The 13,309-nt window shown below is 42.0% G+C and overlaps 1 protein-coding gene across 2 annotated transcripts; it reads left to right on the top strand.

The window, feature by feature from the left end:
• The first annotated feature begins 331 nt into the window (after positions 1-331).
• Positions 332-10,169, top strand: LOC123164382 (histone-lysine N-methyltransferase EZ1-like). Of its 2 annotated transcripts, none has more exons than XM_044581822.1 (16): positions 332-454; positions 1,911-2,024; positions 2,117-2,445; positions 2,822-2,983; positions 3,704-3,788; positions 3,905-4,054; positions 4,138-4,185; positions 4,253-4,318; positions 4,437-4,729; positions 5,670-5,763; positions 5,879-6,090; positions 7,240-7,371; positions 8,099-8,189; positions 9,054-9,101; positions 9,193-9,321; positions 9,515-10,169. In XM_044581822.1, exons 1-16 carry the CDS (start codon positions 362-364, stop codon positions 9,875-9,877), a joined length of 2,409 nt encoding a protein of 802 aa, XP_044437757.1. In that variant the 5' UTR covers positions 332-361; the 3' UTR covers positions 9,878-10,169. The 2 variants fall into 2 exon arrangements, with proteins under 2 accessions (XP_044437757.1, XP_044437758.1); XM_044581823.1 differs by lacking the exon at positions 332-454 and adding an exon at positions 945-1,329 and having other exon boundaries at positions 9,515-10,162.
• The last annotated feature ends 3,140 nt before the right edge of the window (positions 10,170-13,309 follow it).

Below are 13,309 nucleotides of genomic sequence, written 5' to 3'. Positions count from 1 at the left end.
GCTATCTGGAACGACCTTTTCATTCATTGAGAGAGAGAAAACAATGTTGCTGAAAAACTATGCAAGAGTATTTTCGTATTGTGTGTCTTTGGTGCTTTTAGAAGAACGTTGTGTGAATTATATCTTAGAGCATCTCTAGCAGACACCGTAAAAGCAGTCAAACCCTTATAATTTTCCGTTATGAAGGTTTTGGTCAAAAAAGTGTAAAGAATAGACACCGTAAAAGTGGTCAAACCCGTAAATATTTTTCAGGCCATCGAAAACCCACACCCGAGACCCTTGTATTTGAAGGCTCGGAGGCCAAACTGAGGGTGCCCCGTATACTGGTCAATGCTGGCTGTGGGTAGATTTCTTGCCCCAAATGTCACCTGACCGACACCGGAGTCCGGAATCTGACGGAATTCGTCGCATCCGGTCCTTCTCCGCTGTCTCCAACAACGCACGCGTCGATCTGGTGAGGTCCCGATCCAATTCCCCTACTTTCCCCTCTCGTATTTGTATCGCAGCAACCCTTTCGGTCCTCCTCCGTCATCTCCGCCATGGTCGTTCATGTCGGCGGCTTGGATGGGGCTGGCCTCCCGCGGCTCCTCGCGGCCTAGGTCGGGGTAGTGGTGGCGTGGCAGGGCCAGGAGTGACGGGGGGCGGTCGGGGGCGGCGGGGAACGACGAGGGGAGGCAGGGAAGGACGGCGGGCAGCCGGCTGAGCGACCAGCAGAACAAGAAAACAATTGTAGAAGACGACCCAGGAATATCCATTTGCGGTGGGGAATGTTTGGTTTTACGGTTGCCGTTTGCAGGGTGTATTCCGTGCGAGGCAAAATCGGCCCAAAAACATATATTACGTGGCTTTTTTCAGGCCGCGAGTTTACAGTGTCTGTTAGAGATGCTCTTAGTATCTGGAGTCTACAATTCATACAGTTTTGTCTCATTTGTGTGTTTTCTTTTTTCTTGTTCTTTTTCTTTTTTGAGAAGAGTTTTGTGTCGTTTGTGTGCTCAGCACAAAAGGTTGAAAAATACACCACCACGCCGCCGCGCTCCGCCGTGCGCATGCTGTCCCCGCCGCAGAACATCTCGGCGTCCGGTCCGATGGCCGCCGCCACATACAGGTTCTCAGCGCCAACCGCCGGCCGCTCGCGCCGGGGGTCCGGCCCGGAGAGACCTAGTAGTGTAGGCTGAAATCCGACGCTCCGACCCAATGCGGCCGCAAAATCCCCAATCCTTCTCTGTGCCCTAGAGGCTAGAGCTGCCGCCGCACCGTAGCTCGCCGTCGCCGCAGACGCTTAGTCTCCAAACCCCTGCGCCTCCAACGCGCATCGCCGCCGCCGCCGAGGTGTTCGACATTCCGATCTCTTTCGTTTTTTAGGGTGTTGTTAATCCTGCATTTCCCCTTCTCGAATCCAGGAGCTGCCGTTGGAGTTTTTTTTTTAGACTATCAGGAGGGCAAAACGCCCCCCGGTTCCATTTTCATTCAAAAGGAAAGCAGAGCAGAATCTGTTACACGACTCCAAGTTCTACCAGATTAAGGAACTAAGAAAACTGACGAGCCAACAAGCCCCAAAGTGCAGATTATTACAGACCAAATTTTCCTACTAAATCAAAGAAAACGAGAGTTCATGGCCGTTGGAGTTTTGCTTAGCAAATTATGAGTTCAGTTTATAACGTTGGTACCTGATCATATGCCCCAGTTCACTACTGTGCTTAGCAGCTGAGAGTTATCTGCAAATTGGAAATCCACACTTCTATTGTGCATTGTGTCCTGAATCCTGACCCCCTGTAATGTTGAGTGGAACTAATGGTTGGGGTCTAATATCGCCTCTCTTTTCGGCTCTGATACTTTTGTACCCCTAATCAGTCATATAACCATTATGTGAGTGTGTTACGCATGTGTTGATGAAGTTACTGTCAATGCAGGTTCCTCAGGATGATGAGGCTATACCGGATGGAGAATTAGGCGAGGTCTCCGTTCCAACTTATGTTAACTCGTTGAAGAATGAGTTCGCGACACTTCGTTCCGCTGAGATTAAGGTGCTTTGAAACCACACATTCTGTACTCCCCTCCGCATTTATTAATCAGATGTTCCCGGTGTCATTTGTCTGATTGTTATATTTTTTTCCAGGATATGGTAGAGAATAACAAGATTAAGCTCAGCACCATTATGCAGAGCAATCGCGGTTCTTCAACAATCTGGCAAACGAGTGCATTGGATGGTACAGGTTTAGCCACGAATCCGCTGACACCTAGGCAAGACGATGCGTCGTGCTCAACGCTTGGTCTTGAACTGTGCCTTGCTGAGAAAGATGGTGGCAGTTCTCAAGAAGATAGTCCGTATGGCACATCGACTGCTACTTTGGGTGGAATTCTCACTGCAAAGAATGCTAATAAGCCAATTGAACTACCAACAGTGTCAGACCTTCCACCTTATACAACATGGGTGTTTTTGGACAGGTCTGTTTCATATCACAGGCACTTCCCAACCTTCCCAAAACTGATGCAGATGCATTAAATATTGAATCTCTGTGTGTCGCTACTGCACGGTTGAGGTAGAGAGCAGCAGCAACAGCTTATGATTAGATTGAGGGCATGCTTTGAATGGAAGTGTTTGCTGATAGGGATTTTAATAGTATATTTTGTACTCCCTCCGTTCAGAATTACTTGTCGCAGAAATGGATGTATCTAGACGTATTTTAGTTCTAGATACATCCATTTTCACGACAGGTAATTCCGGACGGAGGGAGTACATAAGAGTTTTACTTTTCTCTTTTTGCAAGAGTAAGGTCTCGTATTGGTTCTGAGACAAAAGATTTCTCGGGGTTTCATGCAGGAACCAGAGGATGACGGAAGACCAATCTGCATTTCATCGACAAAATATTTACTATAATGCAGATTGTGGTGGAGCTTTAATGTTCAGTGATAGTGAAGATGAAGTTGTTGAGGATGAAGAGGAGAAAAGGGAATTCAAAAGCTCTGAAGATTGTTTTATTCGGTAAACAAACTTGGGGTTTCCATTGTTTTCTTTTGCATTACTTTACCTTACCTAGGTTTAACTTCTGCACTTATTTGTGACTGACATCTGCTATGGTTTAAGAATCACAGTTTTTTGAATGATCGCTATTGCACTTACTTTTCTTTAAAGCAATAAGTTTCTCGTATTTTCCTTTAGAGATTGCACACACTTTACTTTAAATTTAAAGATTGTCACAACTTTATTTCACAAAACATAGTATATCAAGATTTATACAGTGTTAAAGTAGTGCAAATACAAAATATCACTTATGTAATTATTGTGGCATGCATAGCTCCACTTCATTTTCATGTAGTAGAGAACTTCAATAGCAATAAGTTACACATGTGTGGCTTTTTTACTTTTTTACCTAGGGTCTCTTCTGTTGCTGCTGCTGTCTAATTATTCTTCATTGTGGGAGCATAATCAAACTAGCCTAGCTTGGACCCCCAGAAAAGTAAGGTTTTTTAGTTTTATCCAAACTGGGTGCTGGATTTGTTTTTACCATATTGTTCAGGAACAAAATTATCGAGTTTACCCTGTCTACCTCTAATCTGAGTAGTCTGTTGATGAGTTTACATCTTTCTTAAACTTGATAGATCAACAATATATTTTGGCTTCTGCTATAAGATGTCTTTCTCTCACTGGGCATTTTGATGTTTTGGTGTAATAATTTATGTTCCTCCTCTACTTTCATGTTAGGATGACCATTGACGGATGTGGCATGTCTGATGAAGCGCTGGAGACCCTAGCTCACTGTTTTGAGAAGACTCCTGGTGATATAAAGGTTAGTTTTCTCTTCATAGCCACTTAATCTCAATAGCATTTTGGCCATTTGGGCTTTTCCTTTTCCAATTCACATTTTCAGCATTGACAATAACACACATAGCCCTATTTTTACAGGCCAGATATGAGATCTTACAACGAGAGAGTACTGAAAGTTCTTCCAAAGAAGTGTCCAAACTTAATGCCAAACTGAAAGATATCTACCATGATAAAGATTTGGCTGCAGCATTGGATTCCTTCGATAATCTCTTTTGTCGGCGATGTCTAGTATGTTCATCTATCAATCATCATGTGATATATGTAATGCCTCTTGTTGCTGATGAATATTCTTCTCATCGTGACATTGGCAGGTTTTTGATTGCAAACTACACGGGTGTTCTCAAGATATAATATTTCCTGTAAGTTCTGTTCCAGAATTATTTCCAAAATTACGTGTTTTTTCTTATTTGTGCGTTCTTCATACAGGCAGAAAAGCAATCACCTTGGAACAGCAGGGATGATGTACCATGTGGTATTCATTGTTATAAACTGGTTCGTATTTTATGGTGTATATGACTTCTGAAAAGCTGCTTGTCTTCTCTGACAATTTTGATTATGAAAGATAAGCACCGACTTGCATTGATACTGTTCTCAAACCATATATTGCCAGGCCACCAAACACAAAGATTCAATTGCATACTCACAACATAATTCTCCAAGCACAAGAAGTTCTCGGAAGAAGGATGCACATCAAATGGAGAATAACTCAGCTTTAGTGGAAGATCGTAATTATTTGATGGTGGAAACAAATAATGAGCATTCAGCAACAGATGGTCATGATAGTTCGAGGAAGGAAGAATTAGTCGATAAGAATATATGCAGGCAAGAAGACAATTTTGTATCCTGGATGGTGATTGAGCACGAGCTTCTAGTTAAAGGTGTGGAGATTTTTGGAAGGAACAGGTTGGACCTTTCTCCTCATGACTGAATTTATACCTTGAACTTAATGTTAGTGTGTTGCTTACTACTCCCTCTGTAAAGAAATATACTTCCTCCGTTCCTAAATATAAGTCTTTTTAGACATTTCAAATGGACACAACATACGGATGTATGTAGACATATTTTAGAGTGTAGATTCACTCATTTTGCTCCGTATGTAGTCATTTGTTGGAATCTCTAGAAAGACATATATTTGGGAATGGAGGGAGTAAGAGCGTGTAGGTCACTACTTCAGTGATCTAAATGCTCTTATATTTCTTTATGGAGGGAGTATTATACAACCAGTCAGGTCAAAGTTCCTATGTAGCTTTGAATAACCTGTCAACATAATTCTGAACTAAGTAAGGTTATGTGTGAAGGGTTATACTCCGCCATTTGGAAGATTTTGATCATGGATCCTTAATGAGTAATGTTTATCCATAATTCTTCATGCCTTCTACTTACCTCATCATCATCCTACAAGTGTTAAGCTGTAGTGGGGATTGGATAAACGTTGGAGAATGGATTGTTTAAAAATTCTCTGTTATCTGAAATTGCATGGACTATGACCATCGGCTTAGAAACATAACTACAAAAATATTTCCACTAATGATATAATTTTAAAATTTTGACTCCACAATCCCACTACCACTTATATTTTTTAGGGCACTGATTTTTTTTGCTAGGGTGCAAAACTACTCATTTTCCATGAAGATTTGCAAGCACGTATCACTTGCATCTGTCCTATTTTCTTGAATTGTTGACAGTCGGAAGTTATTCTTGGGATTTTACTGCTCACAGTGGGAGCAAATAACTCCGGGGGCTGAATCATCGCTCTCCATTATCATTATTGTAGTCATAGGTTTACCCTGCTTTCCGGAATCAATAGTCATAAGACTGAACCTGTGGGTTTCTTTTCATGCAGTTGTTTAATTGCTCGGAACCTTCTTGCTGGAGAGAAAAGATGCAGTGATGTTTTTCAGTATATGAATTATATTGAGAACAGCAGCACATCAGAGGTTTTTAACGGTGTTGATTCTCTTGTTAAAGGATTCATAAAAGTAGGTTTCAGTCTACTCTATATATTTTTACCCGGGTGGTCTTATGTCAGTGCTGCCGATGTTGACATCACAGGGACATGGGTTGGGCCTGGGATCACGGCGTCCTAGAAAGCGAGGAAGGGTCAAGCATGCCTCAAGATCTACAGTCTACCGTTTCATAAGGAAAAGGATTGCAGCAATGAAGGGTGAGCTTCGTCAGCATTACAATCCATGTGGTTGTCAATCGGCATGTGGGAAACAGTGTCCATGTCGGAAAAATGATACATGCTGTGAGAAATTCTGTGGGTGAGTTAATTGTTTTCCTTTACAAATTTTGCATCATTATGCTTAAGTTTGTATGCATTTGAAGTATATAGATATATTTTTCTTCTATGTATTGACTTATTGCTGATCTCTCCCATGGTCTAACCTACTTTTGCTGGTACCAGAAATATTGTTTGCCCTCTGCTTCGGTGTGGCTTGGTTTGATACTCATCCTTTGTTTAGGCTAGCTAATTTCCCGGGCGTTGCAACGGGGGCATACATATTCTAGTGATCCTCCCGTCCAACACTCGATGAACTTTTCATAATTAACGTTAACCTCATGTCTAAAGAATGACACTCTCCATAAGTAACGTGATCCCCCCGTCCAAAGAATGATACTCTATAATTAACGTGATCCTCCCGTCAAACACTCGATGATACTTTCCATAATTAACGTAATCCCCCGTTCAAAGAATGATACTCTCCATAATTAATGTGATCCTCCCGTTCAAAGAATGATACTCTCCATAATTAACGTGAAACCAATAAACTTATGAAACCAAACCAGACCACGACGTACCATCACGACCGCAGACTCCACTTTAATAGTAGAGATTATGCTTGGTTAGTCCTATTGTAGGTGAACTGAGGCTGCTTGTCCTTCTGGATATGAATATCATTGCACATGTATCATATATTTATAGATGCAGTTTGCTTTAATTTTCTGTTATATTGCTTAATGTACCGACTGAGTACTGTGTAGTTGAGTTACTGTCTCATGACACGTTACCATCCTTGAACTCTTTATAGAGAATATCTAAGCTATTGGATTCAAAAAAGATTTTACGAAGCTGCATAATAGATGGATCAACTCTCAGAAAAGAATGAAATCCAATACTCCCTCCGATCCATATTAATTGTCACTGAAACGGATGTATCTAGACGTATTTCAGTGCTAGATACATACCTTTGAGCGACAACTAATATGGATCGGAGGGAGTACTACTCTTAGGTCCTCGACAATTTGTTATTATTACTTCATTTGGGAAATTCCAATTATGATTGTAATGAGCTATACAGACGGATGAACACACATCCGGTAGCATGCAAACAATTTGGTATCCTCATCCTTATGTCATCATTTACAGATTGTTATCTGTTGTGTGGAATTTTATGCTCTTTGCATTCCAGGTGTCCGAAAGCATGCAAGAATCGTTTTCGAGGCTGTAATTGTGCAAAGGCTCAGTGTCGCAGCCGCCAGTGCCCATGCTTTGCTGCTGACAGGGAATGTGATCCTGATGTGTGCAGAAAGTGTGGGGTAGGGTATGTATCTGCAACTGGGGAATCTTTGAAAGATTTTGTAGTTAATTTTTAATGATCTGTTTAGACAGACTTGTGATTTTTGTTCTTTGCACTCTATGATCCAACCTGTACCAGAGTAGTTCAAAATTACTATTCTCAATTTTTTTTAATCTCAAGATACTCATTTCTGCAACTAAAGCTTAAACAATGGGACTGAATTTAAGTTCATAAAATAAATTTGTAGCCATCAGCCATAACTGACAATCATCATGCCTATTAATTTGATATGATGTTGCCCATTTGCTAGCATAGTTAATTGAATGCTCATGTGTACCAGTGCATTGTTTAAAGGGGGTGAAAACATCTATGTTTCCCATTTGTTTATGCACTTTGTTTACCTCTGCTAAAATCTGACGTAATGTTAACTGTGCAAATAAATTAGAACACTATCTGATGGGTATTTACCTGAACTTCGAAAGTTACTTTCTGAAATCATGTCATGATAGGAAATCTTCTGACTTTGTAGCTTACTTCAATTGTTAATTTGTTATGCATGTATGTAGAGTTAAACAGCAAATCTTGGACAGCAACTTCAGTTGGGTAACTTAATTTTGAAAGCAACCTCAGATGTATAAAGTCAGAGTTATCCAGTCATGCTAAAAAGGGTGTTCCATTAGTGCCTTGCGGAAGTGGTTTGCTCCATAAGTTTTTTAGAACAACATTGAACTGTTCCTTTTCTAACCTACAGGTGTGGTGACGGTTCACTGGGTGTCCCCAACCAAAGAGGTGATAATTATGGATGTCAGAACATGAAACTGCTTCTTAGACAACAACAAAAGGTAAACAACAATGCACTTATGCTATCAAATGTTGTGGACATTTTGTTTATAATTTCTTTGAGTCGATACTTGGTTTGATGACTTGTAATCATGTCCCTTACTAAAGTAAAGATAAAGATAAGGGCAGCAAATACTTTGTGTGCATAACTGCAGGCTCATATGTCCAATCCATTACCCAGTTGTACTTATAGATAGTTTCACCAGACCATGGTCTGAATTGCTATATGCTATTTAAACATGATTTAAGTGTTAGATCTCTTTTGAGCTACTCCCTCCGTCCCATAATATAAGAGCGTTTTTGACACTACACTAGTGTCAAAAACGCTCTTATATTATGGGACGGAGGGAGTACCTTTCATTACTGTTGAAGCCTGTATCCCATATAGACCCTTTAGAAACTGATTCCTTATGAGCGTTGGTTTTTCTTGGTTATGGGTTTTCCGAGCCAGCTATGAACCAATTAGGATACTAAAACAAACTGATACCGTAAACTTGATTCAAGTCTGATACTTTTTTCAGCAAAAACTTTTCTTACCATCAATTGAAGTTTAGTAGCCTTTGAGGACAGCATTTTTTCTTCTGAAATAATGGAAAAAAGAAAATTGGATAATGCCACCTTTGTTTTTTTAAAAGGGCACTAACAGATATTGAAGGCAAATTGCATTTTGATGTTCACGATTGACTTAATGTTGTGACACGACACATCGGATACCCGGTAAAACACATGCCTCCCTATAAATATTCACTTTTCTTAGGGAAATAAAATACTCACTTTCTTTTAGAATGTCCTGCTTCTCTTTCGAACAAACATATATATTTTTTAGGCCTGTTGATGGTCTTGAATTAGTGTGACTTTTGTTTCAGGTCGTACTTGGGAGATCTGATGTTTCTGGCTGGGGAGCATTCGTTAAGGTAAAATTGCTCCTTTCATCCTCTTCATCACTCTTTTCCTGTACCCCAGAATAATGTTGGCAAGCATGAATATCTTTTCCACAATCTTCAGAATACTGTTGGCAAGGATGACTGTCTTGGGGAGTACACTGGGGAGCTTATCTCTCATAGGGAAGCAGCCAAGCGTGGACAGAGATATGACCGTGAGAATTCATCATTCCTTTTCAACTTAAATACTGAGGTACGTGTGCAGAAATATACCAGTTACAGTATGCAAACATTCACGGTTACATGCGGGACTGATCACTAGATTTAGCTATAGTGCTTTTGCATGAGCTGAGTTATTCTCCTTCTCAGCTCGGTTTATTCAAGAACCTGTATTTTATATCTGATCCAGACGCTAGCTGTTGCTTATGCATACTCTTTGGACGCAGTTTGTTCTCGATGCCTTCAGGATGGGCAACAAGCTGAAGTTTGCCAACCATTCCCCTGATCCGAATTGCTATGCCAAGGTTATGTTTGTAGCAGGCGACCATAGGGTGGGCATATTCGCCAATGAGCGGATTAATGCAGGCAAGGAGATTTTTTATGATTACCATTACGCGCCTGACGAAGCACCAGCGTGGGCTCTGAAGGCTGATGATGCCACTGGAGCGAAAGACCCCGGCCAGTCTTCCAGTGGAAGCGCAAAGAAGGCTGATGCTCCTGGAGCGAAAGACCCCGGGCAATCTTCCAGCGGACGAGCAAAGAGGCCTGGGAAGTCTTCCAGAGGGCGACCGAGGAAGCATGCCCGGTGAAGAAACACCATTGGTTGATTCTTCTGTCGCGGGGCCGAAATTCAGAAGCTATGTCAGCAACTTTATTTGGTTTGAACTTTGACATTCGTTGGCACCTTTATCAGCACTCCTTGTGGATGGAGCATGAACCATTTAATAAGTGTCGGGTTTTATTCAGCCCTAGGGCTTGTAATAAGGTGCCCACGCCGTAGCGGCGATTGGGGTCAGTGGTGTTGCTGGCATCCGGTCTATTTCGCTGGAAACTGCACCGGACGCTGTGTCAGTTTCGGTGGCTGGCTATCATGCTGTGCCGTTGGTTTAATTGAATACCTATTTTCAATGTATGCTGTGCTCTGTGCCCAGCACAGCGAGGTTTTTTTGCCTTTGTTGGTGCGTTTGCAATTCCCAGACCGCACAGGCTGATCCAGGCACGACGACGGTCGTTGCGAGCAATTTGGTGTTCGAGCAACGCCCTGTCGTTATGGCCTGCTGGTTTGGCAAGCAAGATGCAAGGGCCCTCCGTCAAATGTACTCAATATATGAGTACATTTGATGGACGGTTGAGGTCAGCCTGGAGATAGTTGGTGAGGTCTGATGGAAAAGTTCAGGTGAGATTTCGCCCCTTGTAGACCGTTGCAAAAGAGCATTATCGTCGAGTTCAGAGATCTGACACTCAGGGCTCTAGATTTTCCTGCAACAGATTAACTGGAGTAGCAAAGTATGAAAAACTCTTCATCGAAGTTTGTAGTATTCCTAGATTTCTTCTGTTGTCTGGTCAAAGTTTATATGCTTCGATTCTTAGATCAATTTTTGCGGGGAAGTTTATATGCTGTAATTCGTAAAACATTTGCTCAGTTTGGGACAGCTTTAATACACGAGCAATTATATCATCAATGAAGTGATGGACAACATACATGCCACACAGTTAGTCTTGGGTCAAATAATATTTCTCGTGATAATTTTTCACAATTAATGCAGCATGAAGTAATTCCTCGTGGATTAATTTGTCCAAGCATCGATAACATTTCTCTATAGAAATTCTTCAGCTATGTAGCATACACAGATCCATATCCAATGCCATTGGAGAGGAGAGGAAAAGCATATGTACATGCTATACCTTCCTAACTTCTGTATGTATGTACGTGCACTATATATGTTGATGCACCACATACATATGTCCACACCCACACATCCTGATCATGTATACATTTGTACATGATTCTTTAGGCTGATATAGTAACCAAACGAGAAACTACTAACCCATCAATCAGTAGATAACTAGATATAGCTTACCCCAGATCGCTAGTAAACCAGATGAACGAATGATCAGAGCCTCAGCTCCAAGTCCAGCTCCTCGCTGCTCCCGGGACCTTTCTTCTGCGAGCCGCCGCCGTCGGCCGGTGGTGCTGCGGCTTGGCGGCGGCGCTCGTCGCGGTGGACGTTCATGTGGCCCCCGAGCGCCTGGGCGTTGGTGAAGCCTCTGTTGCAGAAGCTGCACTCGTGGTACTCCCTCGCCCGCCTCGCGGCGGCGTCCTCCGGCGAGCCCACCTTGCCGGAGCCGCCACCCTCCATCGGACCAACGGACCTAGCTAGGCGAAAGCTGACTGTGTGTGTGTGAGCAGCCCCTAGTAAAGTGTCGTGGAGCTCGTTGTGGTTCGATGGATCCTAGGAACTTCTTGTGCTTGGATCTTGGGAAGGAAACAATGGCAGCACTATATATATAAATATAGTGGTTGCTGGCTTCGGGGACGCGGAGACCCCGGCCGGCCATTGCCGGCCTAGTTGGCAGATATAGCGTGGCGGTGCGGGTGGGTGTACTATGCCGACGCTGATGGGCCGTGAGAGGCTGGTTTATACATATGTAGCCATGTAGCTCTACCGCCCGCCTGATTTCGATCATAGCGTACACTGCATGCCTTGGCTGCATCTCCCAATCCTTTCGCAACCCAGGCAGGCAGGCACGCATGGAAACATTGTTTTTTCTTAATTATTATTATTACCTAAATACTTATTAGTGCAGCTGCACTATTTGGTTGCAGCGAGCGCACGAGTCCAAGCCGTCCGATCTCAGTATATTTATTGCGATCGTCTTGCTACCATTCTCCCGCGTTTCAAAAGTGGATACCTGACAAAAGAGGAAAGCACCTGATCGGCTGGTCCCCTCGCGTCTTCACGTTCCTCTCTGCCCCGCTATTTCTCAGCAAAATCCCACGTGCATGCATTTATTTAGGGTCTCGGAATTTTCTAAAATCCATAACTTTTGACTCGAGCGTCGGTTTTCAAATCCGTTTTGACCATTGTGTTTGTCGCGATGAGTTCTTCAAACCTAGATTCCATATGGCTACATTTCAACGAACCTTTTTTTAAAGCAACTTTGGATGCTGCGGAGGCAACTTTAGTGCTATAAAAAAGCAACTTTTTATTAGTCTGTGTAGTATGATCGCCTATCAACGAAAATCCCGTTAAAGCTGACAACCATGACTACCAAGTTAACTAGCTTGACCCTTTAAGTTTTCTACCATAACTAGTTTCGCCTTGAAGTTCATAGTATTGTAGGTAACTTAGTTTTCAAGGTAAGCTAACAATGTCCTAAGTTGACTACCATGACTAGCTAATAGCTTAACATCTTTCTTAGTTGCATACAATACTTTTTGGTATGGTAAGAAACTTAGTTTCATACATAGGTGACTTAGAAACATTGAAGAGAAAATTTTCTTTGTATTGTAGGCAACTAAAATAGTAATGACAGGCAACTAAGCATCACCGGTGGGCAACTTCATAGTGTATGTAGACAACTTAGAGAATCCAATAATAAGTAACTTCACAATATTTGCAGCAACTAATCAGCAAAATTATGCAATCGAGCAACAATAATAGGCAACTAAGCCTCAGTTGTAGAAGACAACTGGACATCAAACAATAGGCAAGTTGTGATAATGTTACCACAATTCAGAGGTACACATAGTGCAGGAAGTTGCTTTTATATGTAGCACTACATGTGCCTCATGTTTTGTGTGTTATTTTTCTCGTTACACAAACTAAACTAATAGGAGTCCTATTAGGCCAGAAAGAAGAAGTTGCTTCCCTATAGCACTAAAGTTGCCTCCATTGCAACCAAAGTTGCCCACGAAAAAATGTCCGACAAAACCTACCAATATGGGATCTACTTTTGAAAAACTCGTTGTGAGAAACTTAATGGTGAAAACGGAACTGGATTTCAACGCTTGAATCAGAAGTTTCTTGGAGGTCGTGGTACAGCCGGCTGTAAGTCTACAACCTGCTTTTCTTATCTCTCTGCCAAGTAAGCAACAATGTAATATTTAACCTAACATAAATGCTTAAAAGTGCAGCTGCGCTATTAAGTTGAAGCGAGCGCACAACTTTGTCCCCCTCTCCCTCACCTACCACCGGTAGGCAAATAAATTTCATAATGTTTTTAGGCAACTTAGAAAA

Source organism: Triticum aestivum, chromosome 7D, assembly GCF_018294505.1.
Source record: "Triticum aestivum cultivar Chinese Spring chromosome 7D, IWGSC CS RefSeq v2.1, whole genome shotgun sequence".
NCBI classification, from domain to species: Eukaryota; Viridiplantae; Streptophyta; class Magnoliopsida; order Poales; family Poaceae; genus Triticum; species Triticum aestivum.
The sequence above is the reverse complement of the archived record's forward strand: the minus strand, read 5'-3'. Positions and strand labels throughout refer to the sequence as shown.

What these genes read in the sequence shown, in the direction of transcription:
- LOC123164382 (XM_044581822.1), top strand. Translation starts at nt 362, where the DNA reads ATGTCACCTGACCGACACCGGAGTCCGGAATCTGACGGAATTCGTCGC. An exon ending in GTATTCATTGTTATAAACTG is followed by an intron (nt 4,319 to 4,436) that starts GTTCGTATTTTA and finishes ATATATTGCCAG; the next exon opens with GCCACCAAACACAAAGATTC. An exon ending in TTCTTAGACAACAACAAAAG is followed by an intron (nt 8,190 to 9,053) that starts GTAAACAACAAT and finishes CTTTTGTTTCAG; the next exon opens with GTCGTACTTGGGAGATCTGA.